Here is a 23158-nt window from a genome sequence, read left to right on the forward strand (position 1 = left end):
GCAGCAGAACGTTCTCCACGGCTTCTCCAGACTCTGTCACGTCTGTCACATGTGCTCATGTGCTCAGTGTGAACCTGCTTTCATCTGTGAAGAGCACAGGGCGCCAGTGGCGAATTTGCCAATCTTGGTGTTCTCTGGCAAATGCCAAACGTCCTGCACGGTGTTGGGCTGTAAGCACAACCCCCACCTGTGGACGTCGGGCCCTCATACCACCCTCATGGAGTCTGTTTCTGACCGTTTGAGCAGACACATGCACATTTGTGGCCTGCTGGAGGTCATTTTGCAGGGCTCTGGCATTGCTCCTCCTGCTCAAAGGCGGAGGTAGCGGTCCTGCTGCTGGGTTGTTGCCCTCCTACGGCCTCCTCCACGTCTCCTGATGTACTGGCCTGTCTCCTGGTAGCGCCTCCATGCTCTGGACACTACGCTGACAGACACAGCAAACCTTCTTGCCACAGCTCGCATTGATGTGCCATCCTGGATGAGCTGCACTACCTGAGCCACTTGTGTGGGTTGTAGACTCCGTCTCATGCTACCACTGGAGTGAGAGCACCGCCAGCATTCAAAAGTGACCAAAACATCAGCCAGGAAGCATAGGAACTGAGAAGTGGTCTGTGGTCACCACCTGCAGAATCACTCCTTTATTGGGGGTGTCTTGCTAATTGCCTATAATTTCCACCTTTTGTCTATTCCATTTGCACAACAGCATGTGAAATGTATTGTCAATCAGTGTTGCTTCCTAAGTGGACAGTTTGATTTCACAGAAGTGTGATTGACTTGGAGTTACATTGTGTTGTTTAAGTGTTCCCTTTATTTTTTTGAGCAGTGTATATAATTAAAAGTATCTATTTGGGTAATTTTAGATATACCATTGCCATCAGGCAACTTCTGAAATCCATCTGATATCTATATCACAAGCCCAATAGCATGTTAAATAAGAGTTCATTTCAATCACAAACCGACTCATTTCATACACCATATAAACTGACTAATTGCACTGCTTACAAGTAACCACAGATTTATTCAACATCACAAACCTGATAGGTCACTGCTTGTGGATGCACGAGGCTCCTCTGTTGGTCTCACACTCAGCCTCTACCTCAGCCTCAGTCTCTCCATCTGTCTCACTTTCCTGCTCTACTATGCCTTCACTCTCCAATGGACAAGTCTTCCTGTTCTCTCTCTGCGGGCTCTCTGCTCTCTCTTGCTCTCTCCACACCTGAACCATCTGGCTCTGTCTCACTGTCTGCCTTGTCTTTTCTTTGGAAGAAGGACATGATGTCCTTTTTTCTCTTCATTTTGGTGAAAACTAAAGAGCAAAAGCAATGGGGACCACGCTTATTAATTAATTTACTTAAAATAACTGACTTGCTAGGTAACTACCCTTTATGTCTAACTGTTTTACGTTACAATGCATTTACGGAGTGTGGTTTAAATAAAAACACTCAGCACCATGAGTTTGTTGATCATATATTTTATCCTTTTTCATACTGCCACAAAGTAACAAACGGCCAGGTTGAGAACTTCTTATGGCTGCAGGGGCAGTATTGAGTAGCTTGGATGAAAAGGTGCCCAGAGTAAACTGCCTGCTCCTCAGTCCCAGTTGCTAATATATGCATATTATTATTAGTACACTCTGAAGTTTCTAAAACTGTTTGAATGATGTCTGTGAGTATAACAGAACTCATATGGCAGGCAAAAACCTGAGAAAAAAGTCCAACCAGGAAGTGGGAAATCTGAGGTTTGTAGTTTTTCAACTCATCGCCTATCGAATACACAGTGGGATATGGGTCAGTTTGCACTTCCTACGGCTTCCACTAGATGTCAACAGTCTGTAGAACCTTGTCTGATGCTTCTACTGTGAAGTGGGGCCGAAGGAGACGGGAATGAGTAAGGTCTGCCATGAGCTGACCATGCGCGTTCACATGAGAGGGAGCTCTGTTCCATCGCACTTCTGAAGACAATGGAATTTTCCGGTTGGAACATTATTGAAGATTTATGTTAAAAACATCCTAAAGATTGATTCAATACATCGTTTGACATGTTGACTGACTGTTACGGAACTTTTTGACATTTCATCTGCTTTTAGTGAACGCGCTTCGTGACTTTGGATTTGTTTACCAAACACGCTAACAAAAGTAGCTATTTGCACATAAATGATGGACATTACCGAACAAAATGAACATTTCTTGTGGGAGTCCTGGGAGTGCATTCCGACGAAGATCAGCAAAGGTAAGTGAAGATTTATAATGCTATTTATGACTTTTGTTGACTCCACAATTTGGCGGGTAACTGTATGGCTTCCTTTTGTGGCTGAACGCTGTTCTCAGATTATTGAATATTGTGCTTTTGCCGTAAAGCTTTTTAAAAATCTTACACAGCGGTTGCATTAAGAACAAGTGTATCTTTAATTATTTGTAAAACATGTATCTTTCATCAAAGTTTATGATGAGTATTTCTGTTATTTGATGTGGCTCTCTGCAATTTATCCGGATATTTTGGAGGCATTTCTGAACATGGCGCCAATGTAAACTGAGGTTTTTGGATATAAATATGAACTTTATTGAACAAAACATATATGTATTGTGTAACATGAAGTCCTATGAGTGTCATCTGATGAAGATCATCAAAGGTTAGTGATTAATTTTATCTCTATTTGTGCTTTTTGTGACTCCTGTCTTTGGCTGAGAAAATGGCAGGTTTTTTTGGTGATTTTGCGGTGACCTAACAATCGTTTGTGGTGCTTTTGCTGTAAAGCCTTTTTGAAATCGGACACTGTGGTGGGATTAACAAGAAGTGTATCTTTAAAATGGTGTGAAATACTTGTATGCTTGAGGAATTTTAATTATGAGATTTCTGTTTGAATTTGGCGCCCTGCACTTTCACTGGCTGTTGTCATATCGATCCCGTTAACAGGATTGCAGCCATAAGAAGATAAGCTGATCTAACGTTACACTTCTGTAATGCATTTAATACAAATACAACATATTAACAATTTTACTCGCCTCTATATTTACTTTGTGCTAGAACTATATTTGTGCGGAATTTATTACAACTTCTGAATAGAAAAAAACTTGCAGATGCATGTGGTACGATCCTGTTGTGTTCCGCCTAAAGCCGTCCCTCTAGAAAATGTGTGGGTTAAATTGGTGTTCCGCGTTGCCACTGTCTAATAACGGATTTAAAAAAAGAAAGATAGCAAAAATGATTTATGTCAAAATGATTTCATACTCCACATTTAGGGGGGCCACAAGGGGGTTCAAAATTGTTGTCACAGGGGCACTGCCCCCCCCCCCCCCCGTGCCTGTCTACGTGCCTGATTTATGTTCTATAACCCTTTGTGTTGTGTCTGGTAGGAGGCCTTTGGGTTCATTGAGAGGGCTGATGTGGTGAAGGAGATCTTCTTCCACTACAGCGAGTTCAAGGGCGACCTGGAGGCCCTGCAGGCCGGTGACGACGTGGAGTTCACCATCAAAGAGAGAAACGTAGGTGGCATCACATGGAACCGCTCTGGCCAGCCAACTCAAGCTGTTGCAAAAGTATAGAATACGAGGCCAGTATTGGATCATTGGAATCAAGTTGTTCTTAAGATGTTGGGGACTTGTCAAAGCAGGCTTAGGTTTAATGGCAGTCAATGTCTCAATAGGAAAAGCCATTCAACAGAAATGATTCCTGCTCATGTATATGTTCTGTACACATATTGATGCCATAAGCCTGTAAAGATGAAAAAAAAATCATAATAGAGGGGGGAAAGCAACATTGAAGTAACTAAAGCATCTTGTTTTCTCTCCTTTAGGGGAAAGAGGTGGCTACTGACGTGAGGCTGCTTGCCCAGGGGACAGTCATATTTGAGGACATCAGCATCGAGCAGTTTGAAGGCACTGTTATCAAGGTCATCCCTAAAGTTCCAACCAAGAACCAGGTCAGAAACTTAAACCATGCCTCTATGCTGACAAGTAACCTGAGTTTTTGTTTTTTACTGAATCATATAGATTATTTTGATGAAAATGATTAATCTTTTTAAATTGTTCCTCCCCATTTCAGAATGATCCACTACCAGGCCGCATCTCTGCCAGGATCAGTTACACAGACAAGGAGCTCCTGTTTGGTGAAAAGGACACCAAGTCCAAGGTGACCCTGCTGGAAGGCGACCATGTGCAGTTCAACATTTCCACGGACCGTAGGGACAAGCTGGAGCGGGCCACTAATATCGACATCCTGCCCGATACCTTCCACTTCACCAAGGAGTCCCGTGAGATGGTAAGGACCCTGAGGAGATCCATGGTACGCCCTCTAGTTCATTTGAGGAAGCTTGTTTGTGGGGTTTTAATTGAATATGGCAACCTAGTTAAATTCTCTGATGTTAGTCCATATTCCATACTGTTGTGTAAATCCTACAAAATGCATGAGCAGAAACCTTCAGGCCTGAATGAAAGGGAAAGATTGGAACTTTTCAGCATTGTATCTGCAGTTCACTGTCCTTTTAAATGTTAAGAGTCGACAGCATCTCTGCTGTGGTAACGGCTCTCCCTCTCCTCTCTGTCCTATAGGGTGTGATCGCTGCCATGCGCGATGGCTTTGGCTTCATCAAGTGTGTGGACCGGGACGCCAGGATGTTCTTTCACTTTAGCGAGGTCCTGGAGGAGAGCCAGCTGCACATCTCTGACGAAGTCGAGTTCACCGTTGTGCCCGTAAGTCCAGGGAAAAAGTCCATGGTCTGTTTTTCAACATAAAAATGCTGTCTTTTAATTCCTTTACTCTCGCCTGCCCTCTTTCTGTTCATCTTCAGGGGTTGTGTTAGCGTTCCGAAATCTAAATTTTCGAAATGGAGACCATACAAAATATCTGCATTTTAAATAATTTCACCTTCGTTTTTATATTGAAAGTAGTGGATTTTTTCTTCTCTTCAATAGTGATCAGGGGCTTGCAACTATAGTTTTCCTTCACAGAAAATTTGTGCAACACATTTGGCAGAAAATGTTTAATTTTCATCAGATGACAGCAGGAGTGCAGCGCTATTTGGCTAGCAACAAGTAAACGTAACTTACAATGAATAAGCTAAGTCTTTTATTCAAAAATAAATTTTACGATGCATGTCTGTTGATCATAGGAAATGTAGCTGGCTACATTCTTTCTTATGTTTTGGTTGAAGTTAATCTTGCATTTTACCAGAGACAAGTAGGCTACAATGAGAAAAGTACAGGAGAAAAGTAGCTACACATCAGTAACTCTTCTGAATTAATGTTAGTTTGTGAATTCTCATCCAAGTGGAGAAGTGCAACTGAAGCACAAACGGAAGGGTCTGTCAGAGTACCAAAAGTGTACATGTATGCACAGCAGTGTTTTTAGAATTTTGGACTGTTGGCATTCATGCTTTTCGAATTCTCAACGCAGCTCTGCAACTGTCAACACATTCTAATGAATAGAGGGCGTGTTGATTGGGAATTGCGCATTCGGGCTCTATGTCCCCGTGGCTGGTGGTCTTAGAGCCATGTATCTATGTCACAATGGGATGCTGGACTATAGTTTCCTAGTGTCTGTGGACTATGATTTACGCTTAAGTCTGTCAAGCAGAAATTACAATAAGAAGCATTTTAGATCTGTATTTACAAAACGCAGCAAGATATTTCTTCTATGGGTTATCTTTTTTTGTTGTTGTGAAAAACACCGAATTCTGCGTTAATGCAACCCCTGATCTTCCAAGGTTGTTACTTTAGTAGGGAAATCTTGCTTTAGGAATGAACATGCAGTCAATTGTTTTAAATATTAAGAATTCTCACTCTTTGAACCCCATTCAAATTTCCTAGGCACATTGTTTAAAATATATTTTGGTCTCTGGCTACCTCCACAATATAATCCAGACAATCTCAATGAGAGCTTTATCGAACACCATCACTAATTGAAAGGTGTTTTCTCCCACCACTCTCCTGTGCAGGACATGCTGTCTGCCCAGAGGAACCATGCGGTTCGCATCAAGAAGCTGCCTAAAGGCACAGTGTCCTTCCATACCCAGTCTGAGCAGCGCTTTGTGGGCGTGGTGGAGAAGGAGGCCACGGCAGCCATCACCAACAACAAGAGCACAAGCCCCAGCAAGGCCAAAGAGAAGGTATGAGAGGACCCAGGGCAGCACTAGAAAGCCCACAGCAACATTGTCAACTTTTGTCCCTTTTTTGTTTTGTCTTTATTCCCTACCTGGTTTTCTTTTACATTTCTTTCCCCATTTCCCTCGCCTCCTAGTCTGATCAGTATTGAAATTGAAAACCGCTCCGAGACACACACACACACACACACACACACACACACACACACACACACACACACACACACACACACACACTTTTCCCATTGTGTTCACGCATTTCTCAGACCACAGATTTTTGATGACCCCTCTTTTTAGTTTTAATTCTCCTCTTTGCTTTCTCCCTTCACCCTTTCCCCCTCATGCTCCTTCTCTCCATTAGAAAAAAGACAAGGTAGGCGTTCTGTTTTTGCATGATGCCATCACCCTGATCAATGCTTTATTTACGCCCGTTCTATTGAATTGTTTTCCTACAGGGTTGACAAACTGAGGCACAGTACTAACCACTAGTTTTGGATAAGTCTCCTCAAATTGGCTAGATATAACATTTATTTGCCAGAGTTTTTACATGGCTACCGCGAGAAGCTCCCCTAGTTACCTTAAATTCAATGTTTTGTTTTTTACTTGCTCTTTTTCATATTTCGGCAGACATGCATAGTTGACATGGTAGGTAGTCTGAATGTGTGTATTTATCTTATTTCTCAAGGATAAAGTAGTAGAAACGGTTAGTGGTGTGGTCTATGTCCTGCTAAATGTGCTCCTCACCCAAGAGTTGACGGCATGGTTTCAGTCCACTAATTAACCTTTAAATCAATTCCTCTGTAAAAACACTTCACTTTTGAAGTCATGATATTTGTTTTACTAGTTCCTAAGGAGATAGGACATTTAATACTGTTTGTACAAAGGTGTTGATTTCATTTCAAACAGTTAAGGCTAATGCTAACCAAATACTAACAGGTGTGCTTTGGAATGTGTGCCAGTCATCTGCACAATTAGCTTTTTAAGGACTTGCTACTGCCGTTCATCTGATATACTCCAAAGCTTATATCAAAGATGCATTCCTCCCTTCCTCTGAACTAATCACTGATCTGCACCGGCTTGGATGAATTATTATTATTTATTTTTTCCCCTACCCATTTACTTTCACCTATCCAGCCTGTTCAGATCAGTAATAAAAGAAATGCCAGGAAGGGTGCCTTTTCCTCTCTGGAAGTATTTTAACATTTCCCATTGCTCAGAACCACAGTAGGGTTCTCCAAGTTACATCAAGGTGCTACAGTTCAATGCCTGAGTTCTGGAGAGAAGAGCATTTGCCAACCTTTGACTGGAACTGCCAGTCTAATCAATTTGCTGGTGTGTCCTCCTGTAGGAAGCAGAAGAGGGAGTGATTTCTTATGAGGACTGTGGAGTGAAGCTGACTGTGTCGTACCATGTCAAAGATCTGGAGGGAGCTGCCCAGCCACAGGCAGGAGACAAGGTACTGAAAACCAGTTTACAAGTTAAACCAGTAAAACAAATCAACACTGGCTCAAATGTTCTTTGTCGAAATGGCAAAGTACCAACCCCAAAAATACATCCTGCAGTTGGTTGTTTCTATTTGGTGTAAATCCAACCTTGTCTTCAAGGTGGAGTTCTCCATCAATGAGGTAAAGAGGACGGGCCAGCAGACCGCGGTCACCATTAAGATCCTCAACCGCACAGTCAACACCAAAAGGCTGCTGGGATACATCGCCACCCTGAAAGACAACTTTGGGTTCATTGAGACGGCCAATCACGATCAAGAGATCTTCTTTCACTACAGGTACAACTATTCAACACAGGCAAGCTACAGTGTAAAGTATGTTGGTTGTTGGCACATTAGATGTGTCCAAAAGGGGAGGTCCCAAGTTTTTCATACTGCCTGTATCTCTCTGTACCAGTGAGCTGTGTGGAGACATGGAGAACCTGGAGCTGGGTGACACTGTGGAATACACCCTGTCCAAGGGCAAAGGAAACAAAGTCAGCGCTGAGAAGGTTATGAAGATGGCAGCAGGTAGGCAAGACAATGCTCTAGTCATTTGTTTGATTTTGCGCTACAGTCCACTCTATAGTGAAGCATTTATATATTAGTCATCAGTGTCTATGCTAATGGTGTGCTGTTATTGCAGTGAATAGTGTGGGGCAGGATGTTGGTGAGGCGGTGATGCTGGGGAAGGTGGTGCGCCCTCTGCGTAGTGTGGACCCGTCGCAGACAGAGTACCAGGGGCTCATCGAGCACTCGGAGGAAGGCGAGTCACCACTGGCAGTGGAGGGTTATGTCCATCAATTCAATATTTTTACTCCTGCACATACTCTACAATAACCAAATGGCTAAAATTACCATTCCTCTTCTCCCACCTTGTCCCTCTAACCATTCAGAGGGCACGAAGGGCCAGAATTACCCCTTTGGCATCATGGGCATGACAAACAAGGCAGACTGTCTGCAGAAAGGAGAGCTGGTGAAGTTCCAGCTGTGCACAGTGGCCCAGACAGGACAGAAGATGGCCTGCAACGTTGTCCCCCAACGCAAAGCCTTAGTAGAGTGCGTCAAGGACCAGGTATCTCATCATGATTGTTGAAACGGGTGCAGGCAGACATGATTTAATTGCCTTTCAAAATAATACTTTATAGATGTATTTTTCAAGTTTGCTAAGGAAACCTAACATGAAGAAATAAGGTTGTATAATTTGTTATTGGACTTTCTTGGTGTGGCTACACATGTTGAGTGCTATGCCTATTTAGTCTAATGTCTTGTCTCCCCAGTTTGGTTTCATCACATATGACGTTGGTGAGAGTAAGAAGCTGTTTTTCCATGTCAAAGAGGTGCAGGATGGCTTAGAGCTCCAGACTGGGGATGAGGTGGAGTTCTCAGTCATTCTCAACCAACGCACAGGGAAATGTAGTGCCTGCAATGTGCGCAGAGTCAGGTAAAGACTGCAGGGGGGGTGTACAAGTAACCATGAAGTGGGCTAAAATGTTTTGATTAAATTGTTTTACCCCCCCTCAATCTATACACAATACCCGATAATGACAAAGCTTGGCAGAGATTACAGCCTTGAATCTTCTTGTGTATGATGTTACAAGCTTGGCAGACCTGTATTTGGGGAGTTTTCCACATTATTCTCTGCAGAACTTCTCAAGCTCTGTCAGGTTGTATGGGGAGTGTTGCTGCATAGCTATTTTCAGGTCTCTCCGGAGATGTTCGATCGGGTTCTGGCTGGGCCACTCCAGGACATTCAGAGACTTGTCCTGAAGCCTCTCCTGCGTTGTCTTGGCTGTGTGCTTAGGGTCATTGTTCTGTTGGAAGGTGAACCTCCGCCCCAATCTGAGGTCCTGAGCAGGTTTTCATCAAGGATCTCTGTGCTTTGCTCCATCTTTGCCTCGATCCTGACTAGTCCAACTCCCTGCTGCTGAAAAACATCCCCACAGAATGATGCAGCCACTACATGCTTCACCGTAGGGATGGTGCCAGGTTTCCTCCAGACGTGACGCTTGGCATTCCGGCCAAAGAGTTCAATCTTGGTTTCATCAGAACAGAGAATCTTGTTTCTCATGTTCTGAGAGTCTAGGTGCCTTCTGGCAAACTCCAAGAGTGCTGTCATGTGCCTTTTACTGAGGAGTGGCTTCCATCTGGCCACTACCATAAAGGGCTGATTGGTGGAGTGCTGGTTGTTCTTCTGGAAGGCTCCCATCTCCACAGAGGAACTCTAGAGCTTTGTCAGTGACCGTCGGGTTCTTGGTCACCCCCTTACCAAGGCCCTTCTCCCCCGATTGCTCAGTTTGACCTGGCAGCCTGCTAGGAAGAGTCTTGGTGGTTCCTAACTTCTTCCATTTAAGAATAATGGAGGGCACTGTGTTATTGTGGACCTTCAGTGTTGCAGAAATGTTTTGGTACCCTTCCCCAGATCTGTGCCTCGACACAATCCTGTCTCGGAGCTCTACGGACAATTCCTTCGACCTCATGGCTTAGTTTTTGCTCTGACATGCACTGTCAATTGTGGGAGCTTATATAGACTGTGTGCCTTTCCAAATCATGTCCAATCAATTACATTTACCACAGGTGGTCTCCAATCAAGTTGTAGAAACATCTCAAGGATGATCAATGGAAACAGGATGCACCTGACCTCAATTTCGAGTCTCATAGCAAAGTGTCCAAATACTTATGTAAATAAGATATTTCTGTTTTTTATTTTTTTTTAATTTGCAAACATTTCTAAAAACCTGTTTCGTTTTGTCATTATGGGTTATTGTGTGTATACTTAGGGGAAAAAACGACTTAATCAATTTTAGAATAAGGTAAGTGTGTAAAAAGTCAAGTTGTCTTAATAATTTCCGAAGGCACTGTAAATAAGTTAAATTTAACCTCTAGCCACCAGATTTACTAGTCATGTCTCATTTATGACCCAGTTATCCTAAACCTAGACGGTATATTGTTGGTTAAAAGCCATCTTGTTTTTCTACCCCCACAGTGAAGGGCCTAAACCAGTGGCAACCCCCCGTCCCGATCGTTTGGTCAACCGGCTCAAGAGCATCACCCTGGATGACTCTAGCGCCCCCCGCCTAGTCATTGTGAGACAGCCCCGTGGCCCTGACAACTCAAAGGTACACACATTTGGTAGCAAAATGCTGTATAATAGGTTCTGATTTATATTTAATGTGTGTTAAGCGTGTTGCTTATAATGACCGGTCTTTGTTTTGTACCTAGGGCTTCAACGTGGAGCGGAAGACTCGTCAACCGGGTGTAATTGACTGAACAGTATATACCCCACCCCATCTGGAATAGGTGGGCCCAGATTTAGAAATGCAATCCCAGAATGGAGGACAACAATGGAAAGGGAATTTTGCTGTCTTGCAGAAACATGCTCTTAAACACATACATACTCTTGACAGGCACACAGAAATAAGCATGTGTAACACCTCTCCCTGTTCAATCACCTGCAATGGAACCCTCTCATTCCATTTGTTCCCTGCCACCCACATATGATGTACTTGATACGGTTTCATACTGCAGTATACATTGCAGATTTCTGAGTGTGTGTGATTGTTGTGCATAAGGTGTTTTAGAAATGGTAGAGGTTACAGAGGATTTATTTTATAGGGTTTCTGCTCCCCTTAAAATCAGAGTGCTGGTTGTGTGGCATTGTCTTGTCCTCATCTTTGCTGAATCTGCTTAAATGTCTGGAATTCTGCACCTGCAACCTGTTGTGTATGTGGATATGTGTGATTGTGGGCATGTATTAGAGCTTACCTGCTTCTTCCATTTGTTCTCCCTCATTTAAGGAAACTAAATGATTCTCATTTGCCAATGGTTTCCGCTATGCTTTCCTACAAAATGCTTAAAGCAAAGTTCCCTTCATAAGGAGGATCCTGTTTTTCATGTGTGTGGGCTAAAACACGGAGGCTATTTCTCTGCTCGGTTTTTTGAGCAGTTTTGAAACACTTTATCCAAGAGCTGGAGTGAAAGCATGGTGTTGTGATGTATGTGAATGTTTACGTGATTATGATTAGGATTTAATTTGACAAATCTGGAGCATTTCGATACCTTTTCAGTATTCACACGCTCCATAAGCAATTTCCCCAGGTGCAGAATTCCTAATGGCATCTTATATCCAGCAGTTATTTTATACAATGTATTCTTTTTTTGCACATATTTCTTTTTTTGTTCCATTGAATCTCAATATCTGCTAATGAATAAAATGAAGTAAAAATAAGGTGCCTAAAAACTACAAAGAAAACAAAAACATTAGATGTATCCTCTGACCCCAGCCAACCGCCAAAATATTAAGAACAATCTTGGGATGGCTTTTTTTCTAGTAGAAATAATACTGGTCTGCATCCCAAATACCTGTGGGTGGAAATATACTGTATGTAATGTGTGCTTTTTTTCTTAGTGAAAGATTAAAACATCACAATATAACAAAAATACATTTTTACTTAAGTAAAAGAGGGGGAAAAGTTAAAGTATTAGAATTAATCTTAAGGATCAGGATATCTATTATTGCGCTTTAGTGGCATTGGTGGGTGATCTGTTGTGCCTGAATGCACATATGGGAGTTAGTCTAAATGAATTTAAACTGGCGATCACTGGTTTCCTCCTGAACTGCACAGAGTCTCTCCTATGTACTTTTGTTAATGGTCTTGAATGAAACAATTGAATTAAAGTTTTATGAAAATTACATATAGCGTTTGTCTTTATTTAAAATAAAATCGAGCAGTTGAATCTTTATTTCTTAATATATAGTTTGTAGAATGTATTTTACTCAATGGCAGTAAGATACTTATTTAAAATGTTTTCTTTGTATAGGCTTGAAAATTTCATTTTCTTTTGACAGTGCGGTAAAAAGGAAATGCTGTCCTTACGTCTTTTCAAACCAAGGTGCCTGAACAGTGGAATAAACTGAAGATTAAAAGATATTAAGCAACTCTTGGTAGGACAAATATTTAGCCTTTTTATTTTTACAGCAACAGAACAGTCAGTACAGAAATGTGAAACTGCAAACAAATCATGTATTTATTATGGATCCCCATGGCAGCAGATACTTCTCTTGGGGTGCAGCAAAACCAAGGCAGTTTATACAATTTAAAAAACATTACAATACATTCACAGATTTCACAACACACTGTGTGCCCTCAGGCCCCTACTCCACCACGAACACATCTACAGTACAAAATCCATGTGTACGTGTGTGTATTTTATTCTGTGTATGCATGTCTGTGCCTAATGTTTGTTGCTTCACAGTCCTCCCTGAACACTAACTCTATATTGTGTTTGGTTTTTACAGATAAGTTTCTGTTTTTCCTCTACCTCTTTTCAAACTCTGGTGCTGCCCAGATGTATCATTATTTCAGAGAGATGCACAACCCTTGGTTGTGTTTCTGGATTTGGACTCTGAGCTTCAGACCAGCATGTCCACCAGTCCCTAAGCTGACTTGGCCCTGAGGGCTGCAATTCCTTGATCTGGTTTGGAAGAACTACAGCATGAGGATGACTGGAGTCCACTCTGGGCGCAAACTTCCTGTCAGTATTTACCACACTGACTGTAAGAGATCTTGATTGATTCAGGGCCTCATTCAGCCTTTTCCACCCTGCAGTAGCAGGAGATGTGGCATCTTGGCTTGGAACATTCACTTGCTCCTCTTGAACAGTTCTCCTGTCCCTTGAAGAATCAAGACCTTGCATTTTGCGTTTGTACTCTTCCAACTTGGCCTTACACTCCACAGCTTTCACCTTCATCTCCAGGAACTGTTCCTGCAAGTCTTTCTCATATCCCTCTTCGGCCTTCAGCTCATTCTTCCAAAATTCCAGGTGCTCTGCCTCCTCCACTATTTTTTGCTGGGCCTCTTGGTCAGCTTGCCTGGCCTTTCGTTGCTCCTCCAGCTCATGAATTTGGCTATCCGTGCAGGTTATTTGGACCTGCAGCTCTTTCAGACTAGCCTGTTGGATAGCAACTAGTGCTCTTAACTTCCTTTTCTCATCAACCATCTTAAGTGCACTGGTTGGGTTCTGCTGGCTCTCAGCTTTTATCTTTGCCATGCTAACCTCTGGGTGTTTCTTAACATGTTGGATATCATTACCTTCATCAGAATTGCAAAGGTTACTTTTCTCTCTGTCCCTGCCCTGGTTTCCCATGCAGCAGGAGATTCGCTGGTGCTCAGTGGACTTAGCACTCTTTTCTCTAAATTTGCTCTGTAAAACCCCAGGAGTGGAGGGATCCTTGGCAACAGTGACCGAAACGTTCAGGGAACAACCATCCCTTTTAACAGTGTCCATCCTGCTACCCTTTTCGCGGCCTGATTGGTTCACTGCGCCCCTTCCTATGCTCTCCAGCCATCCCCAAGCCTCCTCCATCAGGGTCAGGGACTTTCTTTTGGGCCTTTTTGGTTCTTCCGGTCGCTGTTCGGCTTGTTGCCGCAGGCACGATAAGGGAGGTAGGCTTTGACGGTGTAAACTAAGCCCACCGCTAACCCTTTGTACTTTGCCCACAGCATCTGCTCTCCTAAGCTGAGGGCCAGCCTCGTATCTGCAGCCTTTCCCTCTGCTAGGCCCTTCCCAGAGGGATGGCCCATTGTGCAGCAGGGTGAGCTGGATCTCTCTGGCCTGCTGGCCGTACTTCTCAAGAGACTCCAGAAGCCGTTCATTAGGCGTCACATTCCGCTTAAACTCTTTGAATTTCTCCTGAAGTGTGTAGCGCCCAGGACGACCTAAGCAGAGGAAGATAATTGGGATGAATTTATTACCTGAATTGATTGATTTGTATTAGAAATCAAGTAAAGTATACAGTGAAATGAGACCCTAAAATGTAAATGCCGCCAGATGTGTACTCACCAAGGGATTGAGCCAAAGCTATGACTACTTCCTGGCATGTGGTTTTCTCAGTAACTCCACAGACAACACGTGGGACTCCCTCCACTGATACCTTAACCTCCATTCTTATTCTGTATTCAGAAAATTAAGGGATGAGAACAAAATGAAGCGTTACTGTTGGTGCTGATATGTCTAGGTAAGAGCCTCCATGACTGTACACGCAGGGGAAGTGGTGGAGACAGACTAATGACCCTCATTACCATTCTCTGTAAATAGTTTGTCTGCTCACTGTCTTGGCCAGCTTTGTGTCTTGAGGGCAGTCAAAATTACATATTTGTAAGTTGAATGCAATCATCGAGTTGGAATTTACAGTATTTTCAAATAATGCCTAACGATACTTAAGGAGGTAAACAAACAATTCATATATTGAGGGTAAAACTTAATAGTTGTATAAACTGTTATCAAAGGCATTAATGAACAAAGCATCCAGTTGCCAGCGAAATTCACCTATTTGGCGTCAAAAGTAGATGGTTCGACGTTGGACATTTCCTCATGATAATTGTAATAATCGGTTAGTTCCGATGCCAGAATATCACATGCATAGACTGTGAATAAAGTTCGCTACCTACCTCTTAGATCCGATGCTGGGAGCCGTCCACTTTGCTGAAGGCACAATGCTCTGAAAGGGATGGAAACGGTCTTGTGAGGAGCACCGTGGAGTGAGTAAGGCCAATTTGAAGTCCCTTGGGTATCTACTACTGCAGGGAAGTTTATTATCCCACTCCTCTCAAAAAAAGATTGAGGGCTGATCTGTGTGAAAATTGCACAGATTAGACTCGGAAAGTTTATCAGTAGGTTTGCTATAATTATGCTTAAAATGGCATTTTGTTTGTCTCTTACGATACTTGAATACAATGGATAAATTGACAACTTTGTATACATTGTATTATTTATTTTCAAAATGGCATTGTTGCATCAAGAAAAATAATCTTATTTGGGTATAAATTAATTTCCAAGCTGACATAAACTCTTAGCTACTTAGTTTGTTCGAGCTAACCAAATACTATCAACATTGGTTCACTTGCATCAGTAAACTGTCAGATATTTTTGGCTCTGGGTGTTTTTGTGTATCTTTCTGACAGGAAGGGGGATCCCTATCGGAACGGAATATATAAACATTCTGGTAAACTGTCCAAAGCTCCAGTACGCCAAGTTCTAGAGCATTCCACAACTGTTAAATGATTTGTCTTCGATTGACCAAATACTTTCGGGTTTTGAGTCTCCAGCCTTGTCGAAACAGTACAGTAATCCCTCATTAGCTACTGACCCTTGTTCATCATGAATCTTGACAGAAAAATGTTTGTAAATGTACTTCCACAGCACTCCTGACAAGTTATCCAAACTAGTGCTCTGATTAGATGTTGTAGGGAATGGATATTCTTAAATAAATGTTGTTACTGCCAATAACACCTTCAACTGAATAGGATGCTCATACCATAGAAATAGAATCAACAGAACAGGCTTGGAACCTCTAATCCTGGCAATTTTACTGGTAAACTCATGGGGTACACTCACAATGGCTGTCTGGAATTGTGATGCAATCATTTCCATGGTAATGTAGATTGTTCATTGAAATTATGCTAAAAAATGTGGCTCACACAATGGAATGTATTTTTTTGTAATGTTGAGTTGATTCAACAAATCACAGCACAGATTGATGGGTACAATTCCTGCTTTTACTTCCTGCTTTGCTCCTATGTGTACACTCCCAATGGCTGCCAGTCCACCTATTATGTCATATTTCACTTGAATGGGGACACTCACTCTATCCATTCTATTTCTATGGCTCACACTGTACAAATGAAGCTTGAACTGAAAATATGGTGTTGGATATCTAAGCTCGGTCACCCCACAAGGGGGAGCAAAGGTTTTGTCATTTTTCCACTCAAATTATTAGTCTCATTAGTCAACAGATAAGTCGTTTGTATACCAAATAAAAATGGGTAGTTTACATTGTGTCTAGCGCACATTCTAATTCACTCCTGTGCCAAAACTATTGGGACTGAGGTTGTATATTATTTTAAGTAGGCTACATGTGCTTTTGTTTTGGATAGTTTTGGACAGGAGTGAAGTAGGCTAGAATGTGCACTAGACTATACATAATGTAAACTGCTGGAGTAAAAGAAGTGGAACACCTGTTGTCAAACTTTTCTTCAGCCTGCCAGGCCCTCCTCCCTAGACAGGTTAATGTTAGGAGAAATGTGAGAGTTGAAAATTAGAACCCTTCCCATTCTGCAACGCAAACCACATGTCCAGCTGCTCCCAGCCTCATAGCTTAATGGTGAGCTACAGAGCAGAACAGTCAAGGAGAACAGATAGTTGAAAGAGGTCATGTTTGTTCATGTGTGTTTGTTTGTTTTGCTTGAGTCTAAGTGGTGTCTAAGCTGTAATCAGTAGTGTTAAGTAGAAGATTAGAGGACTGTATTTCATGTAAATGAATTAAATCTAACCCAAATTAAAAGACTACTTCTTGATATCAATTGTTCAGTTTTTTGGGAAGTTGGTTGTTCAGTTGGATTTGTTTGGAGCGTTGTTCATAACAAATTCTGACAGTTGTGATTTGTTGCTTAGAAGTGAGATGGTAAACTTAACTCCAGAATGTTGAGGTGCAAAACTATGGGCCCTCTATATAAGATATGCAATAGGCTAATTGGTACTATTCTCCCATAATGATGTACGTTGGGCTAGTGTGGCTCTTTAGTGCTATAGCTTAAACATTTTATGGGGAATTGTGAAATACATTTTTTCAGGACTTGTCTCATTTTGGACATAATATTTCCAGGAAACTTTTGTTCATAAGGCTGTGCTCTGTTGTATATGCTTATTTTACAATGTCATGCCATATTCCTTTGATAATTAGAAATTAATTTGAGTATATTATCCATGATTCATGATAATGACAATACAATGTACAGTACAGTTTTATATGTAGGCCGTCATTGTAAATAAGAATTTGTTCTTAACTGACTTGCCTAGTTAAATAAAGGTTAAAAAAAATCAAATAAATAATATCACTGCCAATAATGCGGAAAGAGCTCATGTGTATCGTTATTTGTAATCTGCTTCAAGATGACCAGTTGGGGTCAGGAATCAGTCCTAAGGGAAACTGCTGTGCCAATGCCCCCAACTGCCCACCTCCCTCCTCTCTACCCAATGTCCCCCACTGCCCACCTCCCTCCTCTCTACCCAATGTCCCCCACTGCCCACCTCCCTCCTCTCTACCCAATGCCCCCCACTGTCCACTTCCCTCCTCTACCCAATGTCCCTCACTGTCCACTTCCCTCCTCTACCCAATGTCCCCCACTGCCCACCTCCCTTCTCTCTATCCAATGCCCCCCACTGCCCACGTCCCTCCTCTCTACCCAATGCCCCTCACTGCCCACCTCCCTCCTCTCTACCCATTGTCCCCCACTGCCCACCTCCCTCCTCTCTACCGAATGTCCCCCACTGCCCACCTCCCTCCTCTCTACCCAATGCCCCCCACTGCCCACCTCCCTCCTCTCTACCCAATGTCCCCCACTGCCCACCTCCCTCCTCTCTACCGAATGTCCCTCACTGCCCACCTCCCTCCTCTCTACCCAATGTCCCCCACTGTCCACTTCCCTCCTCTCTACCCAATGCCCCCCACTGCCCACCTCCCTCCTCTCTACCGAATGTCCCCCGCTGCCCACCCTCCCTCTCTACCCAATGCCCCCCACTGCCCACCTCCCTCTCTCTACTCCAATTCCCCCACTGCCCACCTCCCTCCTCTCTACCGAATGTCCCTCACTGCCCACCTCCCTCCTCTCTACCCAATGCCCCCACTGCCCACACCTCCTCCTCTACCCAATGCCCCCCACTGCCCACCCTCCTCTCTACCCAATGTCCCCACTGTCCACTTCCCTCCTCTACCCATGCCCCTCACTGCCCACCTCCCTCCTCTTCTACCCATTGTCTCCCCACGCCCACCTCCCTCCTCTCTACGAATGTCCCCCACTGCCCACCTCCCTCCTCTCTACCCAATGCCCCCCACTGCCCCCCTCCCGTCCTCTCTACCAATGTCCCCCCACTGCCCACCTCCCTCCTCTCTACCGAATGTCCCTGCCCACCTCCCTCCTCTCTACCCAATGTCCCCCCACTGTCCACTTCCCTCCTCTCTACCCAATGCCCACTGCCCACCTCCCTCCTCTCTACCGAATGTCCCCCGCTGCCCACCTCCCTCCTCTCTACCCAATGCCCCCCACTGCCCACCTCCTCTCTACCCAATGTCCCCCACTGCCCACCTCCCTCCTCTCTACCGAATGTCCCTCACTGCCCACTCCCTCCTCTCTACAATGCCCCCCACTGCCCACCCTCCTCTCTACCCAATGCCCCACTGCCACCTCCCTCCTCTCTACCCAATGTCCCCCACTGTCCACTTCCCTCCTCTACCCAATGCCCCCCACTGCCCACCTCCCTCCTCTCTACCCAATGTCCCCCACTGCCCACCTCCCCCCTCTCTACCCAATGTCCCCCCCTGCCCACCTCCCTCCTCTCTACCTAATGTCCCCCACTGCCCACCTCCCTCCTCTCTACCCAATGCCCCCCACTGCCCACCTCCCTCCTCTCTACCCAATGTCCCCCACTGCCACCTCCCTCCTCTCTACCCAATGTCCCCCACTGCCCACCTCCCTCTCTCTACCCAATGTCCCCCACTGCCCACCTCCCTCCTCTCTACCCAATGCCCCCCACTGCCCACCTCCCTCCCTCTACCCAATGTCCCCCACTGCCCACCTCCCTCCTCTCTACCCAATGTCCCCCACTGCCCACCTCCCTCCTCTCTACCCAATGTCCCCCACTGCCCACCTCCCTCCTCTCTACCCAATGCCCCCCACTGCCCACCTCCCTCCTCTCTACCCAATGTCCCCCACTGCCCACCTCCCTCCTCTCTACCCAATGTCCCCCACTGCCCTCCTCTCTACCCAATGCCCCCCACTGCCCACCTCCCTCCTCTCTACCCAATGCCCCCCACTGCCCACCTCCCTCCTCTCTACCAATGGCCCCCCATCTGCCCACCTCCCTCCTCTCTACCCATGTCCCCCACTGCCCCTCCTCTCTACCAATGCCCCCACTGCCCACCTCCCTCCTCTCTACCCAATGTCCCCCACTGCCCACCTCCCTCCTCTCTACCCAATGTCCCCCACTGCCCACCTCCCTCCTCCCCTACCCATGTCCCCCCACTGCCCACCTCCCTCCTCTCTACCCAATGTCCCCCACTGCCCACCTCCCTCCTCTCTACCCAATGCCCCCACTGCCCACCTCCCTCCTCTCTACCCAATGTCCCCCACTGTCCACCTCCCTCCTCTCTACCCAATGCCCCCCACTGCCCACCTCCCTCCTCTCTACCCAATGTCCCCCACTGCCCACCTCCCTCCTCTCTACCCAATGTCCCCCACTGCCCACCTCCCTCCTCTCTACCCAATGCCCCCCACTGCCCACCTCCCTCCTCTCTACCCAATGTCCCCCACTGCCCTCCTCTCTACCCAATGTCCCCCACTGCCCACCTCCCTCCTCTCTACCCAATGTCCCCCACTGCCCACCTCCCTCCTCTCTACCCAATGTCCCCCACTGCCCTCCTCTCTACCGAATGTCCCCCACTGCCCACCTCCCTCCTCTCTACCCAATGTCCCCCACTGCCCACCTCCCTCCTCTCTACCGAATGTCCCTCACTGCCCACCTCCCTCCTCTCTACCCAATGCCCCCCACTGCCCACCTCCCTCCTCTCTACCCAATGCCCCCCACTGCCCACCTCCCTCCTCTCTACCCAATGCCCCCACTGCCCACCTCCCTCCTCTCTACCCAATGCCCCCCACTGCCCACCTCCCTCCTCTCTACCCAATGCCCCTCACTGCCCACCTCCCTCCTCTCTACCCAATGCCCCCCACTGCCCACCTCCCTCTTCTCTACCCAATGTCCCCCACTGCCCACCTCCCTCCTCTCTACCCAATGCCCCCCACTGCCCACCTCCCTCCTCTCTACCCAATGTCCCCCACTGCCCACCTCCCTCCTCTCTACCCAATGTCCCCCACTGTCCACTTCCCTCCTCTCTACCCAATGTCCCCCACTGCCCACCTCCCTCCTCTCTACCGAATGTCCCCCACTGCCCACCTCCCTCCTCTCTACCCAATGCCCCCCACTGCCCACCTCCCTCCTCTCTACCCAATGCCCCCACTGCCCACCTCCCTCCTCTCTACCCAATATCCCCCACTGCCCACCTCCCTCCTCTCTACCCAATGTCCCCCACTGCCCACCTCCCTCCTCTCTACCCAATGTCCCCCACTGCCCATCTCCCTCCTCTCTACCCAATGTCCCCCACTGCCCTCCTCTCTACCCAATGCCCCCCACTGCCCACCTCCCTCCTCTCTACCCAATGTCCCCCACTGCCCACCTCCCTCCTCTCTACCCAATGTCCCCCACTGTCCACTTCCCTCCTCTCTACCCAATGCCCCCCACTGCCCACCTCCCTCCTCTCTCCCGAATGTCCCTCACTGCCCACCTCCCTCCTCTCTACCCAATGTCCCCCACTGCCCACTTCCCTCCTCTCTACCCAATGTCCCCCCACTGCCCACCTCCCTCCTCTCTACCCAATGTCCCCCACTGCCCACCTCCCTCCTCTCTACCCAATGTCCCCCACTGCCCACCTCCCTCCTCTCTACCCAATGCCCCCCACTGCCCACATCCCTCCTCTCTACCGAATGTCCCCCACTGCCCACCTCCCTCCTCTCTACCCAATGCCCCCCACTGCCCACCTCCCTCCTCTCTACCGAATGCCCCTCACTGCCCACCTCCCACCTCCCTCCTCTCTACCCAATGCCCCCCACTGCCCACCTCCCTCCTCTCTACCGAATGTCCCTCACTGCCCACCTCCCTCCTCTCTACCGAATGTCCCTCACTGCCCACCTCCCTCCTCTCTACCCAATGTCCCCCACTGCCCACCTCCCTCCTCTCTACCCAATGTCCCCCACTGCCCACCTCCCTCCTCTCTACCGAATGTCCCCCACTGCCCACCTCCCTCCTCTCTACCCAATGCCCCCCACTGCCCACCTCCCTCCTCTCTACCCAATGCCCCCACTGCCCACCTCCCTCCTCTCTACCCAATGTCCCCCACTGCCCACCTCCCTCCTCTCTACCCAATGTCCCCCACTGCCCACGTCCCTCCTCTCTACCCAATGTCCCCCACTGCCCACCTCCCTCCTCTCTACCCAATGTCCCCCACTGCCCTCCTCTCTACCCAATGCCCCCCACTGCCCACCTCCCTCCTCTCTACCCAATGTCCCCCACTGCCCACCTCCCTCCTCTCTACCCAATGTCCCCCACTGTCCACTTCCCTCCTCTCTACCCAATGCCCCCCACTGCCCACCTCCCTCCTCTCTACCGAATGTCCCCCACTGCCCACCTCCCTCCTCTCTACCCAATGTCCCCCACTGCCCACTTCCCTCCTCTACCCAATGCCCCCCACTGCCCACCTCCCTCCTCTCTACCCAATGTCCCCCACTGCCCACCTCCCTCCTCTCTACCCAATGTCCCCCACTGCCCACCTCCCTCCTCTCTACCCAATGCCCCCCACTGCCCACCTCCCTCCTCTCTACCGAATGTCCCCCACTGCCCACCTCCCTCCTCTCTACCGAATGCCCCTCACTGCCCACCTCCCTCCTCTCTACCGAATGCCCCTCACTGCCCACCTCCCTCCTCTCTACCCAATGCCCCCCACTGCCCACCTCCCTCCTCTCTACCGAATGTCCCTCACTGGCCACCTCCCTCCTCTCTACCGAATGTCCCTCACTGCCCACCTCCCTCCTCTCTACCCAATGTCCCCCACTGCCCACCTCCCTCCTCTCTACCCAATGTCCCCCACTGCCCACCTCCCTCCTCTCTACCCAATGTCCCCCACTGCCCACCTCCCTCCTCTCTACCCAATGCCTCCCACTGTCCACTTCCCTCCTCTCTACCGAATGTCCCTCACTGCCCACCTCCCTCCTCTCTACCCAATGTCCCCCACTGCCCACCTCCCTCCTCTCTACCCAATGTCCCCCACTGCCCACCTCCCTCCTCTCTACCCAATGTCCCCCACTGCCCACCTCCCTCCTCTCTACCCAATGCCTCCCACTGCCCACCTCCCTCCTCTCTACCCAATGTCCCCCACTGCCCACCTCCCTCCTCTCTACCCAATGCCTCTCACTGCCCACCTCCCTCCTCTCTACCGAATGTCCCTCACTGCCCACCTCCCTCCTCTCTACCGAATGTCCCTCACTGCCCACCTCCCTCCTCTCTACCGAATGTCCCTCACTGCCCACCTCCCTCCTCTCTACCCAATGCCCCCCACTGCCCACCTCCCTCCTCTCTACCCAATGTCCCCCACTGCCCACCTCCCTCCTCTCTACCCAATGTCCCCCACTGCCCACCTCCCTCCTCTCTACCCAATGCCTCCCACTGCCTCTATTTGGCAGGATGTAATCTCTGTCAACTTCTAGTGAATCTTTGTTTTCACTTCAACAACTTTCTACTTGTGATGTGCAAGACGCCCTGTTTAAGATTTTAGAGTGTAGTTTAATATCACTTTGCCAATAATGCGGACAGAACTCATGTGTATCGTTATTGGTAATCTGCTTCAAAATGACCAGTTGGGGCCAGGGATCAGTCCTTTATATGATCTGATATTCCTTTTTAGAGTATAGGGGAAA

At 47.0% G+C, this 23158-nt stretch overlaps 2 protein-coding genes across 10 annotated transcripts in view; one reads left to right on the forward strand and one right to left on the reverse strand.

The window, feature by feature from the left end:
- Positions 1-12270, forward strand: part of LOC120061232 (cold shock domain-containing protein E1-like) — a 45961-nt gene extending 33691 nt beyond the window's left edge. For 6 of the 9 annotated variants that reach the window (XM_039010879.1, XM_039010881.1, XM_039010884.1 and 3 more), the window contains 13 exons: positions 3354-3482; positions 3794-3919; positions 4042-4281; positions 4548-4688; positions 5933-6103; positions 7446-7553; positions 7702-7877; positions 7996-8108; positions 8224-8343; positions 8474-8652; positions 8858-9021; positions 10564-10696; positions 10800-12270. In XM_039010879.1, the coding sequence (XP_038866807.1) occupies positions 3354-3482; positions 3794-3919; positions 4042-4281; positions 4548-4688; positions 5933-6103; positions 7446-7553; positions 7702-7877; positions 7996-8108; positions 8224-8343; positions 8474-8652; positions 8858-9021; positions 10564-10696; positions 10800-10847 (1848 nt within the window). In that variant the 3' untranslated portion in view covers positions 10848-12270. The remainder of the gene's footprint in view (positions 1-3353; positions 3483-3793; positions 3920-4041; positions 4282-4547; positions 4689-5932; positions 6104-7445; positions 7554-7701; positions 7878-7995; positions 8109-8223; positions 8344-8473; positions 8653-8857; positions 9022-10563; positions 10697-10799) is intronic. The other 3 variants (XM_039010882.1, XM_039010883.1, XM_039010886.1) reach the window with 1 other exon arrangement.
- Positions 12271-12544: 274 nt separating this feature from the next.
- rassf11 (Ras association domain family member 11) lies at positions 12545-15446 on the reverse strand. The gene is made up of 3 exons (XM_039010121.1): positions 15029-15446; positions 14421-14530; positions 12545-14296 (listed from the first exon to the last, which is right to left on the reverse strand). The coding sequence occupies exons 2-3, from the start codon at positions 14521-14523 to the stop codon at positions 12906-12908; spliced, it is 1494 nt and encodes a 497-aa protein (XP_038866049.1). The 5' UTR covers positions 14524-14530; positions 15029-15446; the 3' UTR covers positions 12545-12905.
- Between the last annotated feature and the right edge of the window lie 7712 nt (positions 15447-23158).

Source organism: Salvelinus namaycush, chromosome 16 (assembly GCF_016432855.1).
Source record: "Salvelinus namaycush isolate Seneca chromosome 16, SaNama_1.0, whole genome shotgun sequence".
Lineage (NCBI taxonomy): Eukaryota > Metazoa > Chordata > Actinopteri > Salmoniformes > Salmonidae > Salvelinus > Salvelinus namaycush.

Bases quoted from the DNA above. Each gene is read 5' to 3' on its own strand.
- rassf11 (XM_039010121.1), bottom strand. From the start codon at position 14,523: ATGGAGGTTAAGGTATCAGTGGAGGGAGTCCCACGTGTTGTCTGTGGA. The intron at 14,297-14,420 runs GTGAGTACACAT...TCCTCTGCTTAG, and splicing joins AGCTTTGGCTCAATCCCTTG to GTCGTCCTGGGCGCTACACA.